Here is a 22172-nt window from a genome sequence, read left to right on the forward strand (position 1 = left end):
GGCCCAGAGTGAGCTCCCTGCTATCGGCGCCTGCTCTGCACTCACACGGGTGGAAGCAGTTAGGGTAACAATGCATGGCTCCTGCCAAGGGCAATCAGGAGCTAAAGGTTTCCACCAGGGAGCCCAAGAAAAGGCTCACTGGTAAGTAGCAGGCTAAGGCAGTGTAGTTAGCAGGGAACAGCTTGGAGTTTTATTTTCTGTTTCTCCTGCTGGATTTCTTTGTTAATATCTGTTCAGCTCACCCTGACCTGCCAGTTTTACAGAGGAAAGTACACAGGCAAAGGATCTTTTCCCAAGGTCACCCAGGAGGTGAGTGGCAGAACTGGGACTAAAACCCAGGAATCCAGCCTTCCTCCCTCACTTCTCTAACAGTTAGACAAGCCCTCTGAATAATTAGAAAGGGCAAACCACATCTTTCTACTCAGTAACTGCCAAGCCTAGAAGAGCTTGTGTTCCAGCTGCTTTAATTAAGTGCAGCATTGTCCACGTTACAGAAAAAGAGAGACACAAATGTCCTGTTCTATCTGTGATCATGGGCTGAAACAACCAGATTGGGAGGGAAAGGACCCAGCACAGAAGCATCTTCCAGCCTCTCCTCCTCTTCCTGGTGCTGATGTCCTTGTCTCTTCTCTCAAGATCAGTGCAGAGGATGGAGGTAAGTGCTCCTGCCCCATAAAGGCCATATACCAAAAGTGAAATCAGACCCAGGCATTAGGTGTTCCAGTGCTTAGGGTTTTTTTCTATACATTAGCCAAGGTGAGGGCTGTAATCTGTGCTGTCTTTCATTCTCCTTGCCTTTAACCCCTGGTTTGCCCCTGGGTTGCAGGTGGATCTCTCATCTTCAGAAGAGTGGAGTGTGCTATGGAGGTAGTGGGAAGAAAGAGGGCTGAGTTTTTGGGAGCTGAGCTTGGGCCACTAATGGGCTTTTTAAGGCGTGAATTGTAGTTTCAAGGCTGTTGTGCTAGATGATTTTCTTGCTTCGGTAACCAACGGGCATTTGAAGTAGCTTCTTGCTGCCTTACTTTGAACCGTGTGTCTCTGTTAACCTCAGTTTGGGCAGTGTCCTCTCAGAGGGGTGGTACTTGGTTGGCTCTGGCTTACTCTCATTAGCTGTTTCCTAGAAGATAGCGGTGGATATTAAGGTTGGGCTTTCTTGTGGTGTTAAGTGACTATTTGCTGGCCTGCATGCTTTCCCAAGTTCCCATTCTGGGTATTTGGGCTGTTGTCATTCAGTATTGCAGCTAAGGCCTTGGAGTTTGAGGACACTGGCTAACTGGATCAGTACAGGGGATCCCACATGGCTTCTGTCTGGGCTGGAGTCTGGCAGGGGGAGCTTAGTCTAGGATAGCAAAGGACACAGGCATTGAAAACTTAAATATTAAAAGAATAGAGCAGAACACTTCTCTGGGTGGATGCTGTGTTGGTGGGAGGGGGGGGGGAAAGATGGCCCACTGCTTAGGGTGCTATCTTGGGGGACCTGGGGTCTATTCCCCTCTCTGCCACAGACTGCCTGTGTGACCTTGGAAAAGTCACCTAATCTGTGCCTCAGTTCCCTATCTGTAAAATGGGGATAACAGCATTGTCCTGCCTTGGGGAGTTGTGAGGATAAACTTATAAAGATATGAGGTGCTTATACTATTGTCAGGGATGTCACATAGGTACCTTAGAGAGATGGGGGTGCCCTAAAGACTAAAGTCCTCTCTGGTTTATCCATATACCTACCTATGCACAGAACAGGCAGCAGCACTGCAACCTTTCCTAATGCTGTCTACAATTTGACATGTGAGGGGAGCTCAGCCTTTTAAACAGGAGGAGGAATTTAAACACCGTCTCACTGGTTCCACGTGCATTGAATGGGGCCCCTCATCAGCCTTTGTCCTTGATAATACTATTCTTGGATGGGGCTAGGTAAGGATCTCATCCCATGCTACCTATGTGTTCAGAGTCTGTGGCTGGACACAGGACATCGACACACCGCTGACACCATGCACCTGTTTATGAGCTACCGTTACTGGAGTCAGTATCTCCACTTGGGAGGTCTCCTAAGGCAAACATGTAAGAGCAAGATTTGGGCTTTACACCCCTTACCCAAAACTCCCCCCCCCACCCCCACATTATTTTCAGTGTTTCTTCCAGACAGGTCCCGCTGGCCACTTCCTGCCCATTTCAGGATGGGTTTCTGCCAAGGGGGTTATGTTTTCTGGGCGTTGAGTTAAACTGAAATTAGCGGATCATAAATAATCCAACTATGACATGGTCAGTTTCGTCAGCAGAGGCTCAGCTCACTCCTAAACCTCTTTGAAACAAAACATCAAGCAGGGCCCTCCAAAAGGGCTAGTCTTGCTGTGGCAAGGATAAATATTTGTGCTTCTCTCCCAGGGCTGATTTCCCCATGTGTTTAATTAATGAGGAAAGTTTAGCTCCACAAAAGCCCTTTCCAGCCACGATCAAAGGGTGCAACATAACATGAAGACAATGAGTTCCAGCTCACTTACTGCATCTCCTGCCCAAGGCTGAGTGCAGGGAATGGGGGACCCCTTGCTGGGGGATGACCCTGGTAGTGAGCCAATGGGGGCTCGACTTTTGCACTGGTAGTCCCATGCTACTGTCATCTCTTAAAGCCACAGCTGCAGAAAGAGAAGACTATGAAAAGGCTGCAAGTGACAGCAAAGGTGTGAGGCTTCTGGGTTTTTCAACCACATCTGAGATAAGGAAGTGGGGCTCCACACCAGACACTGGCACCATCATCTTGGGCTGTCCAGCATACCCAGGGGAGCACAACACCTACCCTTCCACTGCCACCCCACAGGCCTCTGCTGCCACAGCAGAGTCTCTTCCTGTCATCTGTAGCATTAAGGTTTCCATGCTCTCTGTAGACCTGTAGCTAGAATAAGGGGAGTCACTCACTAACACACGAGCTGGCCCACTTTCATGTAGCAGAGAGCTCTCTGGTTCACATGCCTCACCACGCTAGCTTGTCGATTACAATTCAATCTATGGATCGCTGCTGTTATGGAACATCTGTACTGTGTTAGTGCCTAGAGCCCACTGTCTAGCGAGGTCTCCTCTTTTGCTCTTTCTCTCCTCACATCCCCTCCTCCCCTTTGTGCGTGGAATCATCTTCACAGTAACCAGAAAGAGGTGTAGTTGCCGGTGGGCTGTTGCTATCTGCTGCGCTGCATTTAGCACTGCTGCTGCAAATACAATGTGAAACAGCAAGTGCCTTGAAGACACTGGGCTAAAACTGAATCCTAGTGAGGGAGGGTGGGATCAGAGCTGGTTCTGATTTTTCCAGTAGCAGTGACATCTGGCTATGCCCCCTGAAGGCTGATGTTAGCAATGCAGTGGCTTCCTTGGGAAAACTGGAGCCTGATGCATAGAATGCTGCTGGGTTCCTGTCCCGGAGTGTCTCTGAAGGACCTGAGCCTGCATGGGCCTAAAGACATATGGAGAGTTGGACTCTTCTGCTGAAAAGAAGAAGCGACTAATTTTAAAATGGATACAAGGAAATGCCACATTATTCTGCTGTGGGACTCAATGCTGCAGGATATTATGGAGACAAATGATTACCAATTGCCATAAAGGATTTGCTATTCGTATGAAGAACTATTCTAGCTAGGAAAAAAATCACAGGTAAACAAGTTAGGGCCAGGAAGGAATATACTTCACAGCATATTATTATTCAGGTGCATGATATATGGAAGGCTTATGCTTTCCTGTGTGGCACTGAGCAGAGTTATACCAGAGCAGATGGTGCATTGGTCTGTCCTATGGCTAATCCTAGGCATTGTCTCTTCCCTTCCAGGTTTGCAGGGATCGTGTCAGGGAAAATAGAGTTGCCCTGGGGATTGTTGGGTTATATATAGATGCAGGCAATGAAAAACATACAGTATGCTGCAGCCCATAACTCTGTGGATGTGCATAGAAGAGTGTTGGGCTCTCTCCAAAACCCTGATCTTTGTTCCCATAAAGCTGAGAAAGTATTCCCTTTCCCGGTGTTCTGTCATGTGGCTCACGATGGATTTCAGGTGATCCAGATAACTTTAGCAACACCAGGTTTGCCTGAGTAATTTCATTAAAGACTGGGGAGACCTGCTGTCAGTCTGCAAGATGTAGACACTGGCTAACCAGAAGATGTTGGGTTTGTAGGGACAGGTCCTCTATTTTACTTTCCTTACACATAGCAAAGTTATTGCTCCCCACTGGTGCTTGAAATGATGTCATAGGGGATAATGGTGTCCTCTGGCACTCCAGCCATTTCTGGGATTTTCACCTTTCCCACCACATCCCAACAGCCGTACTCATACTTTTGGGCACTTCTCTCTCATTGTGTCGCCTTGGGACAAGGGGTCAGCATCCAACTGGCATCTCTCAGCAGTCCTGATCCACTTCTTGGCAGTTTGCCTAGCAGCAGCAGCAGCCAGGGTATGGGTGATGACCTGTGGCTGACATGCAGGCTGTAAAAGCAAAAGCCACACAGTAGGTAGGTCACATCAGCTTCAAACAGAACTGGGGAGCTGCCCTCGCCTTGCACCAGTCATTGTTTCATTGTGAGAGATGGAAATGGGACAACTTTCATGGGAAATAGCGTGCATTCAGCGCAGTAATGTCAGTTCTGCTGTGTACATCAATAGAGTGACTTCATCAGGACTATGGGAGTCAGGAACACACTGTCTCTGAGGACAGGTTATCAGGGTTGTTCCTCTCAAGCATCCAGTACCAGTCACTGCTAAAGACAGGATATTGGCCTTGTCTGATGGTGTTTGGCAATTCATAGAATTGTAGGACTGGAAGGAACCTCAAGAGACTTTCTAGTCCAGTCCCCTGCACTCAAGGCAGGACTAAGTATTATCTAGACCATCCCTGACAGGTGATTGTCTAACATGCTCTTAAACATAATTCTTATGTTTCCATTACTCTATTGCAATTGCTCTCTCAATGTGGCCCAATCTGCCCCCAGCCCAGTGGACATCATGGTAAAATGCATTCAGTACGCACATGGAACATTCTCATCCTCTTGGAATGATGATCTCCTCCCTTCGTAATGTCCCAGTTCCTTTTGATTCAATGAAGATCGCCCAGCCTCTTGTGCCCCTCCCTGCCTCCCCAGCTGGAGAGCCAGTGCTGCCTCTGGAACCAAAGGGAATATATGTAGCATTTCACCACAAAAGCTACTCTCCAATTGTGCTGATATGAAGTTACAACCACGTCTGCCTGCGGCCATGGACTGGGGCGCTTGCTCCGTGCCAGCATCTGAGTCTTGGAACTGGGTTGCACCAGCAGGCACATCTCAGCCTTGCAGTGGGGTCAAAAAGAGAAACTCCAAATCTGCAATCTTAGCCTGTCTCCTAAACAAAATTTCCTCTTTGTGAAGCAGTCGCCAGTTCCCCATTAATCCCCTCCCAGTCCAGGTCAGGGGCCTCTGCCCAGCATAGTCCAAGCTTGCAGTGGGGTGGGAGGACAGGGATTGGGTCTGACATTAAAGCAGTTTTACCATTTAGTGTTTAACCCACGCCGAAGCTGTAGGTCCAAACAACCTTCAGCAGTGGGAGATTGGAGCCAGATCAATGCTGTGTAGCTCTGATCCAGCTCCATTTAGGACAGAAATTGCTATAATTATGGCTGAATAGATCGATGAAGCAAGCATCTCAGGTTCATACAAAGGGTAAAGTCCTTTCTGAGATGCCCATATGGGGAATGGTACCCAGGGATTCTCTTAGTACCAGCCCCTGCCTTTCTATAGCATCTTCCATCAGCCTTTCAAAGTGCTTTACAACCATTATTTAAGCTCTGTATTGTACTCATGGCCATAGTTATCTATATATCTCACAAACAGTAATGGACTAATCTTCACAATGCCCCCAAGGTATTATCCCCATTTTACAGAGGGGGGATAGAGGTACAGAAATGTAGACTCAAGTTTGTAATAATGTCTTCAGTACTTAGGTGTCCAATATATCCCGCCCAGTGTGTGATTCATCAAAGATGCTGAGCCCCTTCCATGGCTGTTGGAAGCACTGAGAACTTTTGCAAATCACACCCCAGCTGTCTAACGCCGAGCATCCAGGAAAATGAGGAACACTCAGTTAGTAGCTGCCTTCAAAAATACTGATTTCTGTGATTTGTGCAGCATCCCACAGGAACCCTGTGGCAGGGCAGAGCTACAGTCCAGCTCTGCTGGGTCTCAGATCGGTGTCTTGACACAAGACTATCCTTCCCCATCCTGCCTCAGTCAATACACGCCTTCCAGCATCCGCAACAAATGGGGCAGGGTCCTACCCCCATGTTTCCTCTACTACACAGCCCTGATTCACTCCCAGAGCAGGTCCCACCTCTTTACTGAATGGGTGGGCAAAAAGAGCCTGTGCTCCTATAATTAATGACTGCCTACATAATGCATACACACAAAAGGACCAAATTCAGGTTGCACAGCCAAGCTTCAAGTCTGGTATTTCCTATCTTTTGACTGCTTCCCCCTTTCTTCCTCTGCTCCCATCACTCTTCACCCAGTTGGTTCCTTTTTAGACACTGTCTGATTCTCTTCACCTTTTCTCAGCTCCCCACTTCTCAATCTCCACTTCCCCCTTCTCCACTCTCCATTCTTCCCTTCCTACCCATCGCTATCTCTGGCCTTTCCGTGAACGTGATCTTGCAGGGTGGCTGCAGAGCAGGCACTACAACAGCCTCTAGTGGCTGGAAATGGGAAGTACAGCTACACCCACCCACCCGCAGTTGGGTGTGTAAGGATCCCGCTAGTTGTGCAGAAGTGGGCCAGGGCTGCGAAATGTGCCAGTGCCACTGGAGCCTGTGACAGAAGCTGTGGAGTTTTAGCAGTAAGTTTTCCCCCTTCTGTGCATTTGTTTGGCAGAGGAAAATACAGCGCAGTCCCAATTGTACAGTGTAAGGACATGGGAATGAGGGGAGTGGCCATGGAATTCCTTCCTGATCTCTGCACAGGTCAGTTCCTGGCCTGAAACATGAAATCCCTTTGTCTACAGTGGGTTATGAAATTCTCGCACCAAATATTGCAGTGCTAAGGGAGGGCATGACACCAGAAGGTGAAATTGAGGCTAAACAAAAGAGGAAAAACAGACTGGCTTATTCTCCTTGTCCAAACAGAGAAATGGTGCCAAAAATAAACAGATGGCATAAATGGTGAAACATAAAGAAGGGTTCTCTAATTCTTTTGCTAATAATCATTTGAGGGGTTATTAGTGACACTGGAGCAAGTTAAACTGTGCAACACATAGCACTAGATGAGTCTAAGGAAACCTGTACTATGGACATAGGAGCTACAGGAAAGCCTGGGCTAGATTAGATAGGAAACCAACATCAGGAATGTGGCATGTCCCTGATTCCATGAAAACTCTGGATCATCCAGTGATTCATAAGTAACAGACCCACAAGTGGACATAGCCCTCACCCGGTCTGCTGAGAAGGAAGCAATGGCTTTCTATGCTCCTCCTGTGTTCGTTTCATTGCAGAAAGCTGGGGTGTTTCTGCCTTTGCGGATGGTAGTGATCAAAGCCCAGCTTTCAAAGGAGCCATCTCTCTCATTCTACTAGGTGATGGGCACAGAGGTCTTTTCACGCAGACTCACCGATGAGTTCTGAGGGGGGGAAATATTTTGGAGGAGGAGGCAGCAACAGTTCGAGCCTGTTGCTGAACGGGGCTCTCTAACTCTGTCTCCCTCCCCATTCCAGCCAGCTGGGTTTAATTTTAGAAACACACTGTTATCTGGGGGCATCTTTTTCCATGGAATGCAGGTCTTTAAGTAAATAAATAACAGCTTTGTCGAGGTGGAGTGGCTGCTGAAACCACACTGCAAAACACTCAGCAGTGAGACAAGCCCTAGTTTGCATGCATGTAGAACTACTTTATACAGATACAGTGGCTGGACTGCCTTTCTCTCCCTCTCCTTTCATGACCCCTGCCTGCCCTTGTCCATGCACGCTCCCTAAAGTTTATTCATTAAATGCATAAATAAAAACACGACAAAATAACATCCTAGAGGGACAGAAGTGAAAAATCAGACCCTTCAGCTAGAGCTCTTTGGGGGCAGGTGTGAAAATCCAGGATTTACTTGAGTCCCCATGGATTGACTCAATATTACTAGTGATGCTTTTGCTGTGTCAGTGATACCCCTGAATGCATCATTCTGGGAGATCTCCTGTGGACTATAAAGGATTATCCCAGGTAGTTTCTGTGGAATGTCTCTCCTAGCCAGATAGATGAGGGCTTTCAGCAAATATTCCTGTGCTGGGTTCTGCTTATGTTTCAATGTACCGAATGTGTCTGCGAATGCTTCTGCATGCATGTAGGAAAATCACAATCTGATCTACCATCTGAGAACCGGGAGCCCCTTCATCCAGCCCACCAGCCTGGAGCAAATATAGGAACTTCGCAACTCTGGCTTCAGCAGGTCAAGTGACTTGCAGAGCGTGTGTGGAGAGTTTCAAAGTGCTCAGTCAGAGTGAGATCTGGAAATAGGCCCTCTGCCAAGAACGCTGGAACCATGCCTTATGCTTTCAAATCTGGGTCATGTTAGCTTGAGTGCCTCGTGCCAGATGCTGGGATTGGATGACAGGGGATGGATCACTCGATAATTGCCCTGTTCTGTTCATTCCCTCTGAAACATCTGGCACTGGCCACTGTTGGAAGACAGGGTACTGGGCTAGATAGACCATTGGTCTGACCCAGTATGGATGTTCTTATATTCTCATCTGATCTCATGTAGTTAAATAACCAAGGGGCCAGTTCAGCCCTGGTGTAGACTGGTGAAACTCCCATCAACCCTTGGTGGAGCTAGATCAGGGCTGAATTTAGCCCCAAATCTCCATTTGCATATGTGGAATAACACACTGCCAGCTGTATGCTTATGGTAAGAGAACTCATGGCTTGCAGGCCTGGGTCAGACCTCACCCTGTGCTATTCCTTCCAATCACTGTTAGCCCCCACCCTTATATTACTGACCCATGGGCGCACACATATCCCAGTCCAGCCTGAATCCAGAGATGAACTGCAGATCTCTTACGTCCTTCCTTCCTTCCCCCATGTGGGGATATGGGAGATGATCATCTTTCACCTAGACTTCGGGGGGCGCAACCCTAGAAGATTCAGGACAAAGGACAGCAACGTCTCCCAGCCAGATGTTTCCCCAGATGTGGCCCGGACCTGCTGGTTTCATCCTGGGGTGCAAGTTCCTTAGAGAGACCCCCTAAAGTCTGCAGGATAGAAAAAGCCATCCAGAAATAACAGGCAGGCCAGGACTGCTGGCTACTCAGTCTGGTCCTGCAGTAGCACTATACATGTGATCCCCTGTACTACAGTCACTTGGAAAATGCTAACAATGGCTGAGCAGGGCTGAGATCTTGCATGTGTCTACACCTGCAGCTTCCTGTGTAACAACGTATGTCTTTTGCAACATGACAGGTGGGACTGGTGGCTCCCAGAGCCACTGTGACCCCCAGAGAGGTGGCTAGACCATCCCTGCTCATGGCAGCATACTCAAACTGTGGGGAAAGAGTCCCCAGGGCCCTCCAGCCCATCCAAATGTTTGTGGCTTGACAACATCCCCCTTTGGGAAGCGACCGGGCTGCCTGAAGTGTTGCTGCTTTAGCCTTTATTGATGTGAAGATTTCAAGCTGTTATCGGAGCTTGCATTGCAGACACATTTCCCCTGCTATGTCTCTTTCTGCCAGCCAATAGCAGCACTGCTGCAAGCTTAGGGGGCCATTGCTGAGTCCAATCTGAAAAACAGTTAGCTGCCCCTTGGCTTTGCCGAGTCTCCTCTTCCCCCTGTGGCCCTGGTTGTGTGCCTCTGGGATGGGCTTGTCTGTTTCATGTCCTGACTTCATTCCACCTTTCCCTGGGCTTCCAGTACTTGCCTTCTCTGCACAACCACCTAGTCCTTCCCTGCTCCCGCCTGCTCCCTGTCTCAACATCAAGCATTTGGCTCAGGCTGAGGCATTTTTCCAAACTTTAGTGATGTCTCCACAGGCTCCCCACTTCTTTTCCCAATGGGACTAAGCCAGCGTTGCCCACGTTTGCTGTAAACCCAGAATCGCGGAGGCCCTGGCCACGGCTTGTCTTTTCCACTGAACCCAATTAAGTTTCAGTTTTGGCAGAGGGGAGCCTTTCAATCTGCCAGCTGAATGGGAGAAATGAGGCTTCCAAGGCAGCAGAAATTATTCCCTTCACTCGGCTCTGCTTATTTCTTGGAGTCGGCACAGAGGATGGCCTCGGGAGTCGATCTGCACAAGCCAAATGAGCCACATGGAGCTATAATGTTTCTATGCAGAGTCAGACTCGGAGGGAAAGGGCAGCAGACTGAGGGGGGGAGGGTACTTACTGGGGGTGTAACTGAAGCTTACAGGGGGCTTTGCATCCAGAGAGGCTCAAGTGCTGAAACAGCTGCATTAAAAATAGCTTTCTGTAATTCAGAGCGAGAAAGTGGCATTAACGCAACATTCAAACTGCACAGTTGAAATTGCACTGAACAAAAATGGCCTGCCAGGTGCTCAGCTGGTTTAAATCTACACGTTGATACCAGTGGAGCTAAGCTACAGTTTACTCCAGCTGAGAATCCGGCCTAAGGCTCCACCAACAGCGTTAATGCTGCAGCATTGCACATGCCATATATTTGATGGCATGTCCTTTTCCAAACACAACACTAAAGTGAGCCAACTCCCTTACTTTCCTCCCTCAAATAAGCCATGCAGCCAAGCTTCCATTGAAGTTGCTTAACCTTTGCCGCTCCTGGCTTTGTGGCCTTTCCGCTGTGCACCCTGAAAGTTGTATTTCTGTGTGCAGGGGGAGTGTGTTTATATCTAAAGAGGAAAAGAAAAAGATGTTTCTGGTTTGCCAAGGTATTAAGTGCTTTGTTACTAACTGGGTTTAAGGGGGCACCTGGAAATCTGAGGATAATCCGTGCAGTAAAACATCTTCTTTTTGTTTCCTTTTCTGTCTTACTTTTGCACCAAGTATGATGAAGGAATAGCATCGCTAACAGACTTGATTGCTGGTTCCATTAAAAGATCTTAAAAGGCTTGTTAAAGATTAACGAATGAAGCCTCACAATACTCCTAGGAAGCGGGCATTTTCCTCATGTTACCCATAAGGAAACAGAGGCTATGTCTACATTGTGTGCTAAGGCTGGGTCTGTGGGATCCAGGTGTGTGGACTCTGTATTGTCACGCCGGTGCTTGAACATCCACACCTCATTGTAAATCTGGACTTACAGTTGCTGGACCTGGGTGTCTGTCATGCTAACGCTTCCATACAGCAGTATGCAGACCTTCTGGCTCGGGTTTGTGTCCCCATGGCAAAATGACAGGGCATGACCCACCCATTTAGCTGGGTCCTGAGAACTTGCTGACCTGAGTCAGACTGATTTGTGAGTGGAGAGAAGTGGGGCTTGGACTCAAAACCTGAGTCTGAGTCCAGGCTTACTGTGCAGTGTAGACATACCCAGAGACGGAATGAAATTAGATTCTGGCCCGTCTGTGCCTAGGGTAGCCCACTTGAAAATGCCCAGGTCAGGGCAGGCTGCAAAAGTAGAGCAGATTCTCCCAAACTGGTGGCTAACACTCAATGCAGTTAGATTCCCCAAACAGTGCTTCTGATTCCCCACACTGGTTATCAAGAATAAAACAAAAAAATTCCACAGCCCACTTTACTGCATTTCAGTCTCTGGCTCCCAGTCAGCAACTAGATCCAGTAAAGAGATAAATTATTTAAAACTCTATTCCCTTTACCAAAATGTTCTCCTGACCCCAAAGGGTCAGCCACATTACCAGATCAAATGAGTTTGGCTCCTACCCAAAATACGACACTGCCAGCTAATCCTGTGGTAACTAAAACTAAAAGTTTATTATAAAAGGAAAGAAACAAATGAGAAGAGAAATGTTAAATGGTCAAAGCAATCAGATACATACAAATGACTGTAAAGTCCCTATATATCAGATTCTCAGCAGAATTGTGAAGTTTACAGGCTTGTACACTCCCTCTAATGTACACCCAGTACCTGGATGGGTCTCAGTCCTCTCTTTCAGGGCTTCACTTGTAGATCAGTTGATCCAGAAGTAGGAATGAAGACAAGATGGGAATGGTGTCCCTTTTATGTCCCTTTGTCATGTGGCTTGTCCCAAACACAGCCACCCAGTACATGGCATGGAAAAGCCTCAGAGTCCCCTGTCTCTAGGCTTATTTTCACATGCCCTGGTGGTGACTCATAGGTGCAGCCCCTGGCTTCTTTCACTGGATTCATTGTATCTGTGAGTTCCCTTGATGGGCTATTAAGCAGGGTTAGTGCTGCTGCCATCCTGTCTGGGGTGTCACCCAAAACACAGCTCAAGTGTTTGGATACAGATATGTCATATATATTACATATTTAGAACTCAGTACAACACTGATACGTACATATACATGTACTCATCAATCTTAGCGAGTTATAACCTTTCCAATAGTACCTGCCATGACATATCTCGTATCAATTGTTATAATTTTGCAATATTGACATCGATAGTATTGACTGATCCTTCATATTCCACCCAGCGTCACATAGGTGATTTGCCTAGGGCTCAGCTGCAGCATCCACTAGGGCCATACAGAAGGCCAATGTCAAGGTAGAGCCAGAATATGAATCCAGACCTGGCCCCCAGTCATATGTTTGATCATCTTCCTGCTCTAGCTTGTGTAAGGTTTTATTAAGATTACTCAAGAGCATCCTACAACTAGCAGTGTCTCAAAACACCAGTAGGTGGTAGTATATCAGGTATTCCAAACACTGTAAGTGCTGGTGTAGTCCTACCATGTCACCATCTGCCTTCTCCCCAAGTTCTCCATGCACAGATCATTAAGACACAGCATTATCCATGGAACTGAAGTGGTTTTCAATGGGGTGCTGCCAGCAGTGAGGGACACAGGGAGGTAGGGTTGGCCAGCTGCTGATCTCAGTCGTAGCCAGTCAGATAGCAGTAAGATGAGAAATCTGTCTTGGTAGGTGCTGTGCATACATAGCCCTCCATTTCAACCAAATCCCTTTGCCATCCCAGCCTTGTGCCTCTCTAGCACAGAGATTACCAGCTACAGCCTGGATTTGCAGGATGAACCAGCAAAGCTGGTAGATGCACCACATCCACTTTCATTTGTCACCTATGTGCAGGCTTTAAACTGGAGTCTCCTGAAGTGGAAGGGTTCGCGCACTAACCTCCTGCAACCAGTAATTCCTCCAGCTAGTTTTGTGTTCACTGAAACCTTAAGCCTTTCTTGGAACAAGGTTCTGTTAAGTGGAGCGAAGAAGAGCTGTTTCCATTTAACTAATTAGCAAGCCCATTTCCTGGCCAAAGCACACAAAGCTGCAGCAGTTTAAAAACTGTCACAGGCCTGCATTATCATCACTGAGCCAGACAAAGGGAGCCACAAACTAGTTAAAAGCCGGAGGGGAGGAAGAGCCAGATTCTGCTCTTAGTTAAAACCAAATCTGGAGTAAAAACTTCATTGACTTTAAGTGGAGTTACCACAGACTTACACTGGTGTGAGGGGGAGCAGAATTTGGCCCTAAATGGCTTATAATAGCTCAAGCTGGGCACCCAAAATCACTAGTAGCTTTTAAAAACTGAGGCTATCTAAAAGGGGTGGTGTTTGGGGGGGGGACAGAAAAGGGGTGACCCAATCTGAAAAGCAGGCCCCTTTAAGTTGTTTTAAGTTAGGTACCCACGAACACTAGCCACTTACGAAAATCTTGGCCATCGATTTATAGCTCTCTGTCCATATCACTGTCCAGCCGGTCAATCACTCCAAAGGACGAAGCCCGACCCAGTGCTGAAAAGAGCCTACAACAGAGACAAGCTAGGCAATCGTTCTCATAAAACATGCTGGGGCGGACAATGGAAAGAAGGCCGCAAACCTTTTTTTCCCTATTTTCTGTGTCCTCAGAAATGTGAGATGTGAAAACTGCCATGATCCACCTCCCTCTAAATCAAATCCAGTGAGATTTAAGTGGCATGAAAAGCTATGCAAATGTTGCCAAGGTGTCAGGGGAAAGTCAGACCCCCTCAGGGTTCTGTGGGTGCAGGTATGGCCCACCCAGGATAGGAACACATATGTGGGGAACTGGGTGGGGGGTGATGCTGGGTCAATCTGTCAGCGTCTCGGAAACCTGGTCTTGGTGTAGGAAGCAGAGTTCAGAAACATTCATAAAAGACAAACAGGCCAACAGAGACAGTGTCAAATTGTCTGTAAGAGCCTCAGAATTCTGGAAGGGAGACGTGTGGGTAACTGAGGGGAGGAGAAGCCCAAATCACTACCCCGTCACATCTGAATCCTGCGTTTGACTCCTACTCTGTACTCCTATTTTGCTCCTTGTTCTCAGGTTTGCTCAAGGGTGTGAGAGTTGCCCCCTTGACATGGCACCTTTTGCAGGAAGGAGCCAATGGGAGTAAAACTATGGAATTCCTCTCATTACATTTTCCCCAAGCCACTCTTGTGTGTGGGGGGATGAGGTGTGTCCCACCCCCAAACAGCAGGAGCATAGCCCTTGGGTGCTCCACAACTTGCTGGCGATCTGCTGGTGTCAGGCAGCTTGGATGGAGTCCTGCTGTGAGGAGATGGTCCCCAAATCCTCTCAGGGGGAAGCTCCCTAGCAGAGTTCAGTGCAGACCTTCACATGTCCTGAGGCTACATTAACATTGGGGTGGATAAGCCTGCACTGGCATCAGCTGGGAAAGGAGACTAGGGGAGACAGAGAGGGTGTTTACATTTGTGAGTGGATTTAGTGCAGATACAAAGGTGACAAAGGCCCAGCTTTGGAGCTTGCAGTCCTGTATTACTCTGCTGTGTACAACACAGCAGAGCAAAATTCCCATTGCCCTGCCACAGATGGGACCCTGCTAAGCATCAGCCACTATTTTGGCCCACTAGATCCTGGGCCTCTCGGCTGAGACTGAGGTGGATGTTTTTAGGGCCATTTGTAAGGGCGATTGCTCTGATATGAGGCACCTATGTTGCATGAAATGGACTGAAGCTAAACTTACTTCACACTGGCCATCAAAACTACATAGCAGTGATTTTTGGAAACTATGGAGCCAGGCTGCATTATAAGCGAGCTGGAGCTGAATGGTTGGGTCTGTATCTCCTTCCCATAACCTCCTTGACACAGTGAATGGAGTTGAGGTTCTAGTCCCTAGGCATGTGGAACTTGCACATGTAACTCATCAAAAATGCTTAACCTTGCCTTGTTATCAAGAACCATCATTTTGAGGACCATTCTTTTTTGCTTCTGGGGCAGAGTAGATGGAAAAGTGAACAAGGCGGAGTAGAAGGGGGAAAGCAACTCAACCTTTTTACAAACAGCAAATGAGAGGTTGGGGGAAGGGGGGGTGTCTGCAGCAAATGTGCTAACACAGCTGGCTGGCAGGGCATAGCCACTTTAACTGAGTAAGAAGACCATTTCTGTTTCCATATGTTATTGAACAGGAAGATGTAACGAGAGCAGGATGAGAATGGAGAATGGTAACTGCAGCAGAACACCAGCTAACAGACAAGACTCTGTGGGCGAGTATAACTGACAGACTGGGGTAAGCAAGGGTGGAAAAAGTGAAATGATGAATGACGGAGGTTATGGTGCTGAAGTTATGTGATTGCTCAGTTTTGGCACATCTACTTGGACGTGGTTCAATTCTAAGAATTTTTTTAATTGACATTCCTTAAAAGCATTACCCAAGTAAGTTATATGGGAAGATGAATAATTTCTCAATATAAGGAAAATGATATCAATGCCAATTTACTGCCAATCACTGTCTCCAGTGTAGTAACACGGCACATGGGCAAATTTTACTTACTGAGCCAGAGAAAATTCAGAAGTGACTTCATAAGAGAAAGACACGAAAATTTAAAAGGGATTTTAAGCTTCTCACAGACATACATGTTTCTTAAAAATTAACCTACGCAAAGATGCTCACTTTCATTACAATTGGTCTTTATTAAAAATTTATTGAATCAAAATAAGCCTCTAAAACACCAACCCAGTTTACTTGTGCGTAATTGAGAATACACTTTGCGTGTTGGAGCAGGTGTACAAACACCACAACATACACTATTGCCTAATCCCCCTGGGCAACAGTCTCATGGCCTCTCACAGGCTTACTTCCACATCTTATCTATAATCAAAATAACTGCATAGTTCTAAGAAAATGTTATGGCACCAACATGTAGTGGAGCAGTCAATTTGCCCCAACTCTGCAGATTGAGAGTCTTCCAACCTTCCCCTTCTCCAGGATGCAGGAATTGGAGTGAAATTCAAAGTCTATGCAGGGGTCCTGGTTTGTTAAATTAACTACTGCACGGTAGCAGATTTTCAGCAGCTGATGCGCCATGTGTCCAAATGCACCATCAGCTCAGATTTAAACTTTCTTCTCTCTCAATGAATCCAACTCTTCATTCCTCAACCCTTTTAATCAGGACAGTTTGGGTCATGTATAAACCTCACACAACAGGCTGTATGCTTTTTTTAAAAAAGATGTAAAGGTAAGTGAACAAAAGTGCCCATAAAAGTAAGAGTCAACTTTGCCTAGCTTTCTATAGAAGAGGCAGAATGTGCATGGCACAGTGTAGGCAGGTGTCTTTTTCTCTCTTTAGCTCAGCCTATTCACTTCAGTCTTGCCACGTAGAAACCACTCTATCACCATGGTATCTAAGGCCAGATCCTCAGGGGCTTTCTGCACCTAACTGCTAGTGATGGTAGTGGAAGGTAGGTGTCTAACTTATTCTGAGAATCAGGGCCTAAGTGTGGTATCTGTGCTTCCAAGCCTGACTCTCCTCCCCCAACTCGGCAAGAGGGATTGCAGTGGGTCTCTTCTGCGTGTTGAACAGGATTCTTCTTAAATTAGCAGAGGTTCTCTGTCATGATGGCAAGTAATCAGTATTGTGTGATGTAGAAATAGGATTACCATCCTGGAGCATCCAGAGTGGGTGTTTGTATCATTTCTTTGCCTCAGGGCATATGTAAGAAAGTGTTAGTCATATCTCATAGAAACTGTAAGAAAATCAAATAGATTCAGTATCTGAAATGCTTTTGATAAATGCCACTTTTCATAAGGTATGGCTCTGCTAAGGAATTTGGAACTTGAGAGTTGCATAGAGAAAACAAATGACCTTCACAGTAAAAAACCTTTGATGACCCAGTCATTGTAGTTGGTCACTACTTTATGAAAAACCTAAGCCATTTTTTAGTAGTGTGATACATGTGCAGATTGATTTAGCGGAAAGAAAGCTTTCCTATAAACAGTGAGCTAAATTGTGCAGAAAAAGTGGGAAGTCAAACAGAAGCCACCATCTAATTAAATTGTTTGACCTAAAGCAGGATTATAAACCAGGCCAGTGAAGCTGACCATAGAGGCACAGACCATTGTCAAAACTTGACACAAATTCTGTTCCTAATATTGGCTAATACTTCTCTACTGGGAAGACTCTGCCCCTTCACACGCATGCAGGTGTGTGGGATTAGAGAGAAGCGAGAAAGGGACTAGCAAGGAATTCAGCACCCACTCAGTAGCTGTGCAGCAGTGCAGACTAGAGGGGTCGTCTATCTACCCTTCCTCTGGAAGTGAGCATCCCAGCCCAGCTCTACAGACTCATGCTAGGGAACTAAAAATAGCTGCATCGACATTGCTTTGGCACTGAGAGTGAGGCTGGAGTTCAGGCTCTCAAGCCCACCCCAGGGCAGACAGTCCAAGTTCCAATCTGAGCTGCAATGTCTACACAGCTATTAGCCCACTAGCACAAGTCTGTCACCCTAGCCTGGGCCGGTCGCTCCCATGTGCAGTGTAGACATATACCTGAACTGCTTAGAGACTCCTAATTCACCCCTCACTACTTCTCTCCTGCAGCTTTTATCCACCATTAAGGTGCATTCGGATAGGTTTAAGAAAGGTACTAATTTAAGCAGTCTTTGTAGTGATCAGACTTTTCGTTTAAACACACCACTAGATACTTCTATAGCAAAATGTATTACAAGTTCTGTCCTTGGGCTCCACACAGGCTCCCCATAAAGTCACTGGGATCCCATAAGCATGTCTAGTGTTGGAATTTGGAACTTAGTGGTCATGGCAACACTAAGGGATAGTGGGGACAATGGATCACCCTTAGAATCATACATATTTCAAACTGCTAGCTATACCCTAACACATAGCATAGCTTAAAATGGATAGTGACTCTGCAGCGAACCCTAGATCGCTTCCTCTGTGCTGGTGTGATGCTCTACCTGCAAATGAGTTGATCTGGAAAGAACAGAGTGACAGGCAGTACGGTGTATAGGAAAGGGGGGGGGCGGGGGGCATTAAAGTTTTTAATCTGCCATCCCAGTTTGCCACACTAAACCTGAGCTAATCTCCTTTGGTGTGACTGGGATGTGCTTGATGCAGTCATGTATTGTCTTAGGACGGGATAAGATGTTTCTTGAAACACAACTTGGGGAAGCAGGCTGCAAAAAACAATCACAAGACAAATGAAAAATGTTTTTCAAGTAACTTGAAAGCTCTAGGTTAATAGGAAAGCAAGGTTAATAAGGCTGTTTTACAAACTCCTGGTGTTGTGCGTATCAAAGGGGGTACAGGCTACGCCCTGAAGGGCAAGAAACTTAAGTCATGAGGCCAGGAGCACAATGTAAATTAAAGTTGGAGGGTCCTGCTCTTTGAGCTTTAGATAGAGCTTTCAGGTTACTTAACATTTAAAACCAAAAAATACAGCAGTTAAATAAAAAGCTGGAGGTTGTTGTCTAGTCCCGTGCCTCTAGGGGCTGGGGCTTTAACAACCAAAATAGCATAAGACTCAGCAAAATCAAATACTTCATTTTGGGAAGCCTGAAAAAATCAAGTTTCCCTCCCGTGGTTCCTTTGACAAATATTGAAGGATTTCTTCCCTTTCCCTGTAGCAGAGTCAATACAGCAAAGGGATGTTTATTGTCCTATTTGTCAAAAGAGTCACTGAGTTTGGTGACAACAGCACTAATAATGGAAGACCTGCTGGCTGGATACAAATTCTATAGAAGCAGCAAGCATGAGACTAGGTTAGCCATGGCATGCCATTAGCAGGGGCTACAAACTGTCTTGTTGGGCAGGTGGATTTAAAAAAAAAAAGTCAGTCTGTGTGAGCTTGGTGTGAAATCTTGGCTGGATTTCAAGTCACAGAAATAAAAAATGTAAGGAGCTGATTCTGCTCCTGTTTTGGGGAGTTTTGTCCCTGACTTCAATAAGGAGCATAATGAGGCGCTTAGACAGGTCTCTAAGTTGCTAGAATACCCAAAGGGAAAAAAAAAAAGTAGTTTAAACTGAGTCAGTCATTTGACAACCCAAAATGGCTCTTTTGGGAAGCATGTCATGGCTACAGTTTTGGTCAGGCTTCCTGCTGGTTGCTCTGGAGGGAGTTACCACAGTAAGCTTCCATGTACTTCTGCAGGGCATCCTTTCAGGATGGACCCTACAAGGAAGGAAGCCTATTAACTTGTGGGAAATGGCTTTGATGGAGGGAGATTGATTCAGAACTGGCCAGTGAGAATGTAGGGACATCTAATGAGATGGCTATGAGGGCAGGCACGAGTAAACTACAGAGAAGCAGTTCCTCATTCACCAGTAGCGCTCTGTATTCTGCATCATGCCCCCCAGTGTAATCAGGACTAAGGACAGGCTAGCTGCCATCAGTCAACCAATATCTAATTTTCCATCCATCCCCACTGCACTGGTAATGATGAGAACCATTTATGACCCAAGCTGTTGTGAGGGGTGTGGGTAGGTGGCTTTGAGCTGAATAATTCCTGCTGATGGGCCTACTATGTCCGTTAGTAAAATCTTTGCTCAATGGCCAGGATTCTAGAATGACTCCGCGTTGTCTCCTTCTGAAGTTTCTTCCATATTCAACCTCGGGAGGAAGCAACGCTTAAGACACAGTCATTCATCAAAGATCTAATTAGGAGTCGATTATTGTGTTCTTTATTTGCCAGCTGAATTTAATATGGATGACGTGTGCCTGACTATGCCCTGGACAGCAGCCTAGTGACATGGCACGGTTATAGCACCAGGCCAGCTTCCCTAACACCACTTGGCTGAAGGGCCTCAGTTTTGACACTCGGCAGGGAAATGAAAATCTCCATGGCCTAACTGAACCCTTGGCCCCTCTGCTAAGGCTACTAGCCAGGATGCCAGCTGTGGCCGTGGATGCCTGTCCCGTAGGAGTGGAACTGAGAAGCAACCTCATGTGACACAGGCCAGACAACACTGATCTGTCATTGCCGACCAAAAAGTGAGATGGCCCCGGCTGTTCACAGATGAAGTCACATTCTTTTATACAATATCTGCTGATGTTTCCACAGCCCTACTGCAGATGGGGTACCCAAGAGGTCTGTGCCTCAGTGGGGACTCTCCTGTTATGGGATAGGCATTATCCCCGCTGGAAGTCTCCCCTCTGCCCCCCCATCTTGCTCAGCAACTTCACCTCTTCGATGACTATGTCGTGAGTGACTGCTTTGCACATGTCGTACACAGTCAGAGCAGCAAGACTGGCGGCCGTCAGCGCTTCCATCTCCACTCCCGTCTTCCCCTGGCTGCGGCAGAGCGCCTGGATCACTACAGCGCATCTGCTCTCATCCAGGCTCAGAGAGACGGCCACCTGATTCAGAGGGATGTTGTGGCACAATGGGATCAGCTGGCTGGTCAGCTTGGCTCCCTGAATCCCTGCGATCTGGGCTACGGCCAGCACATCCCCTTTCTTTATCTGGTTCTGCTGCACCATCCCAAATGCCTTCTCACCCAGACAGACCACAGCACTAGCAACTGCAGTCCTTTTGGAATCCGGCTTCCTTCCAACATCCACCATGGTTGCCCGCCCCTCTTGGTCAACGTGAGTCAGACCGTTGGAGGAACCAGGTTCACTGGCACACAAGCCCGAATCTCTGGCTTGGGATTCAGATCCTGGACTCTTTTCTTCTGACTGGTTTCCAGCAGCAGCCCCAGAGTGACTGTCCCCAGCACTCTGGTTGGTGTGGTTAACGGACGGAGTTCCTGTCCTAAGGCACTTCGGGTCAGAGCCAGAGCTCAAATTCTTTCTGAAGATGCAACTGCCACTTGCCTGAGCTTGCAGAATTTCTGCTGCAAGCTGCTGCTGTGCTGAGCACCCTCCTGGCAGGGCATGCTGTCCTGTAAACAGATTTTTCTTAAATGCTTTTCCCAGCTGTTTGGATAAACTTGCTCTCAGTGTTAGCCAATGGCCAAGTCTGTGGCCCCATTGCTTTGAACTTGGGGGACTCTGCTGGGCCTCTTGTCGTAGTGGGGTCGACTTCAGTGCTGCCTCTGGAGAGGAGGATAAATAAAAATGAGACAAAGGCTTTTGCTACTAATTGAAGAAGTTAAGCTGAAAGTAGATGGGAATTAGGACCTAGTCAGAGCATTCTATACATTATAAAAAGCCCTAAGACGCCTGGAACTGAAATCCATTTCCTTATTCAAGTTCAAACTTTCCACTTCCCCATGCTATGGCCTAGTTATTAACAGACTTGCTTAGAAACACTGGGGCTGGACACGGGGGGGTCATTCACAAGAAAGTAGATTTGTTTTCAACATAAAAACATCAACATTTGAGAACAAGAAGTCAATGAATTACCTGGATTTCAGCTTTGGGGAGACAGGGGGAGGTGTTTCTATTGCTGCCTTATTGTGACAGTGTGAGTAAAATGCCTTCATTACCAAATAACTGTCCCAGGCTCATTTTTTAAAAATAAACAAGAGTTTACTTCACTCCCTCTTTGCCATTTCCAAGTCCTGGCTGCCACGCTCACTTCTTCCAGCATGCTATTTAAAGAAGGCTCATTTCACTTTCCCGCTTTCAGCTCCTAGCCGCAGCCCTCAGAGGTCAGCTGGGCCAAGAAGCACCAGCTGCACTGCCTGCAAGTTCCCAGAGAGGCTCTGTGATGGGAACCTCCCTCGTTGCTGCCAGCTCTTACCAAGTTAATGAGGAGCCCGGCGGTTGAAGCTTAGTCACTGGGAGCTCAGCTTCCCTCACTGACACCAGTTACCTCTGCTCTGGCCAGCAGCTCTGCCAGCTCAGTTTGGAACTTTATTTAAATGCACTGGGAAGTAGCCCTCCCTGCCCCTCACATTAATCCCCTGCCTCTGGCATTTCCA

General features: G+C 47.1%; 1 protein-coding gene and 1 long non-coding RNA gene across 4 annotated transcripts in view; one reads left to right on the plus strand and one right to left on the minus strand.

Annotated features, from left to right (window-relative positions):
* Nucleotides 1-501: 501 nt before the first annotated feature.
* Nucleotides 502-22078, plus strand: LOC137164159 (uncharacterized). Its single transcript, XR_010922955.1, has 3 exons — nucleotides 502-655; nucleotides 15478-15578; nucleotides 21878-22078. It is a non-coding gene; the product is annotated as an uncharacterized lncRNA (long non-coding RNA).
* Nucleotides 16495-22172, minus strand: part of MOCS1 (molybdenum cofactor synthesis 1) — a 54365-nt gene continuing 48687 nt past the window's right edge. For 2 of the 3 annotated variants that reach the window (XM_067564781.1, XM_067564780.1), the window contains one exon: nucleotides 21202-21341. Coding sequence is in view for 1 of the 3 variants with exons in the window: in XM_067564779.1 (XP_067420880.1) it covers nucleotides 20434-21341 (908 nt within the window). In the remaining 2 variants the exon portion in view is untranslated. Of the gene's footprint in view, nucleotides 21342-22172 lie in introns of all 3 variants that reach the window. The other variant, XM_067564779.1, reaches the window with a different exon arrangement.

This window comes from Emydura macquarii, unplaced genomic scaffold (genome assembly GCF_026122565.2).
Source record: "Emydura macquarii macquarii isolate MOO-44397 ecotype Brisbane River unplaced genomic scaffold, CSIRO-AGI_Emac_v2 contig_2676, whole genome shotgun sequence".
NCBI classification, from domain to species: Eukaryota; Metazoa; Chordata; order Testudines; family Chelidae; genus Emydura; species Emydura macquarii.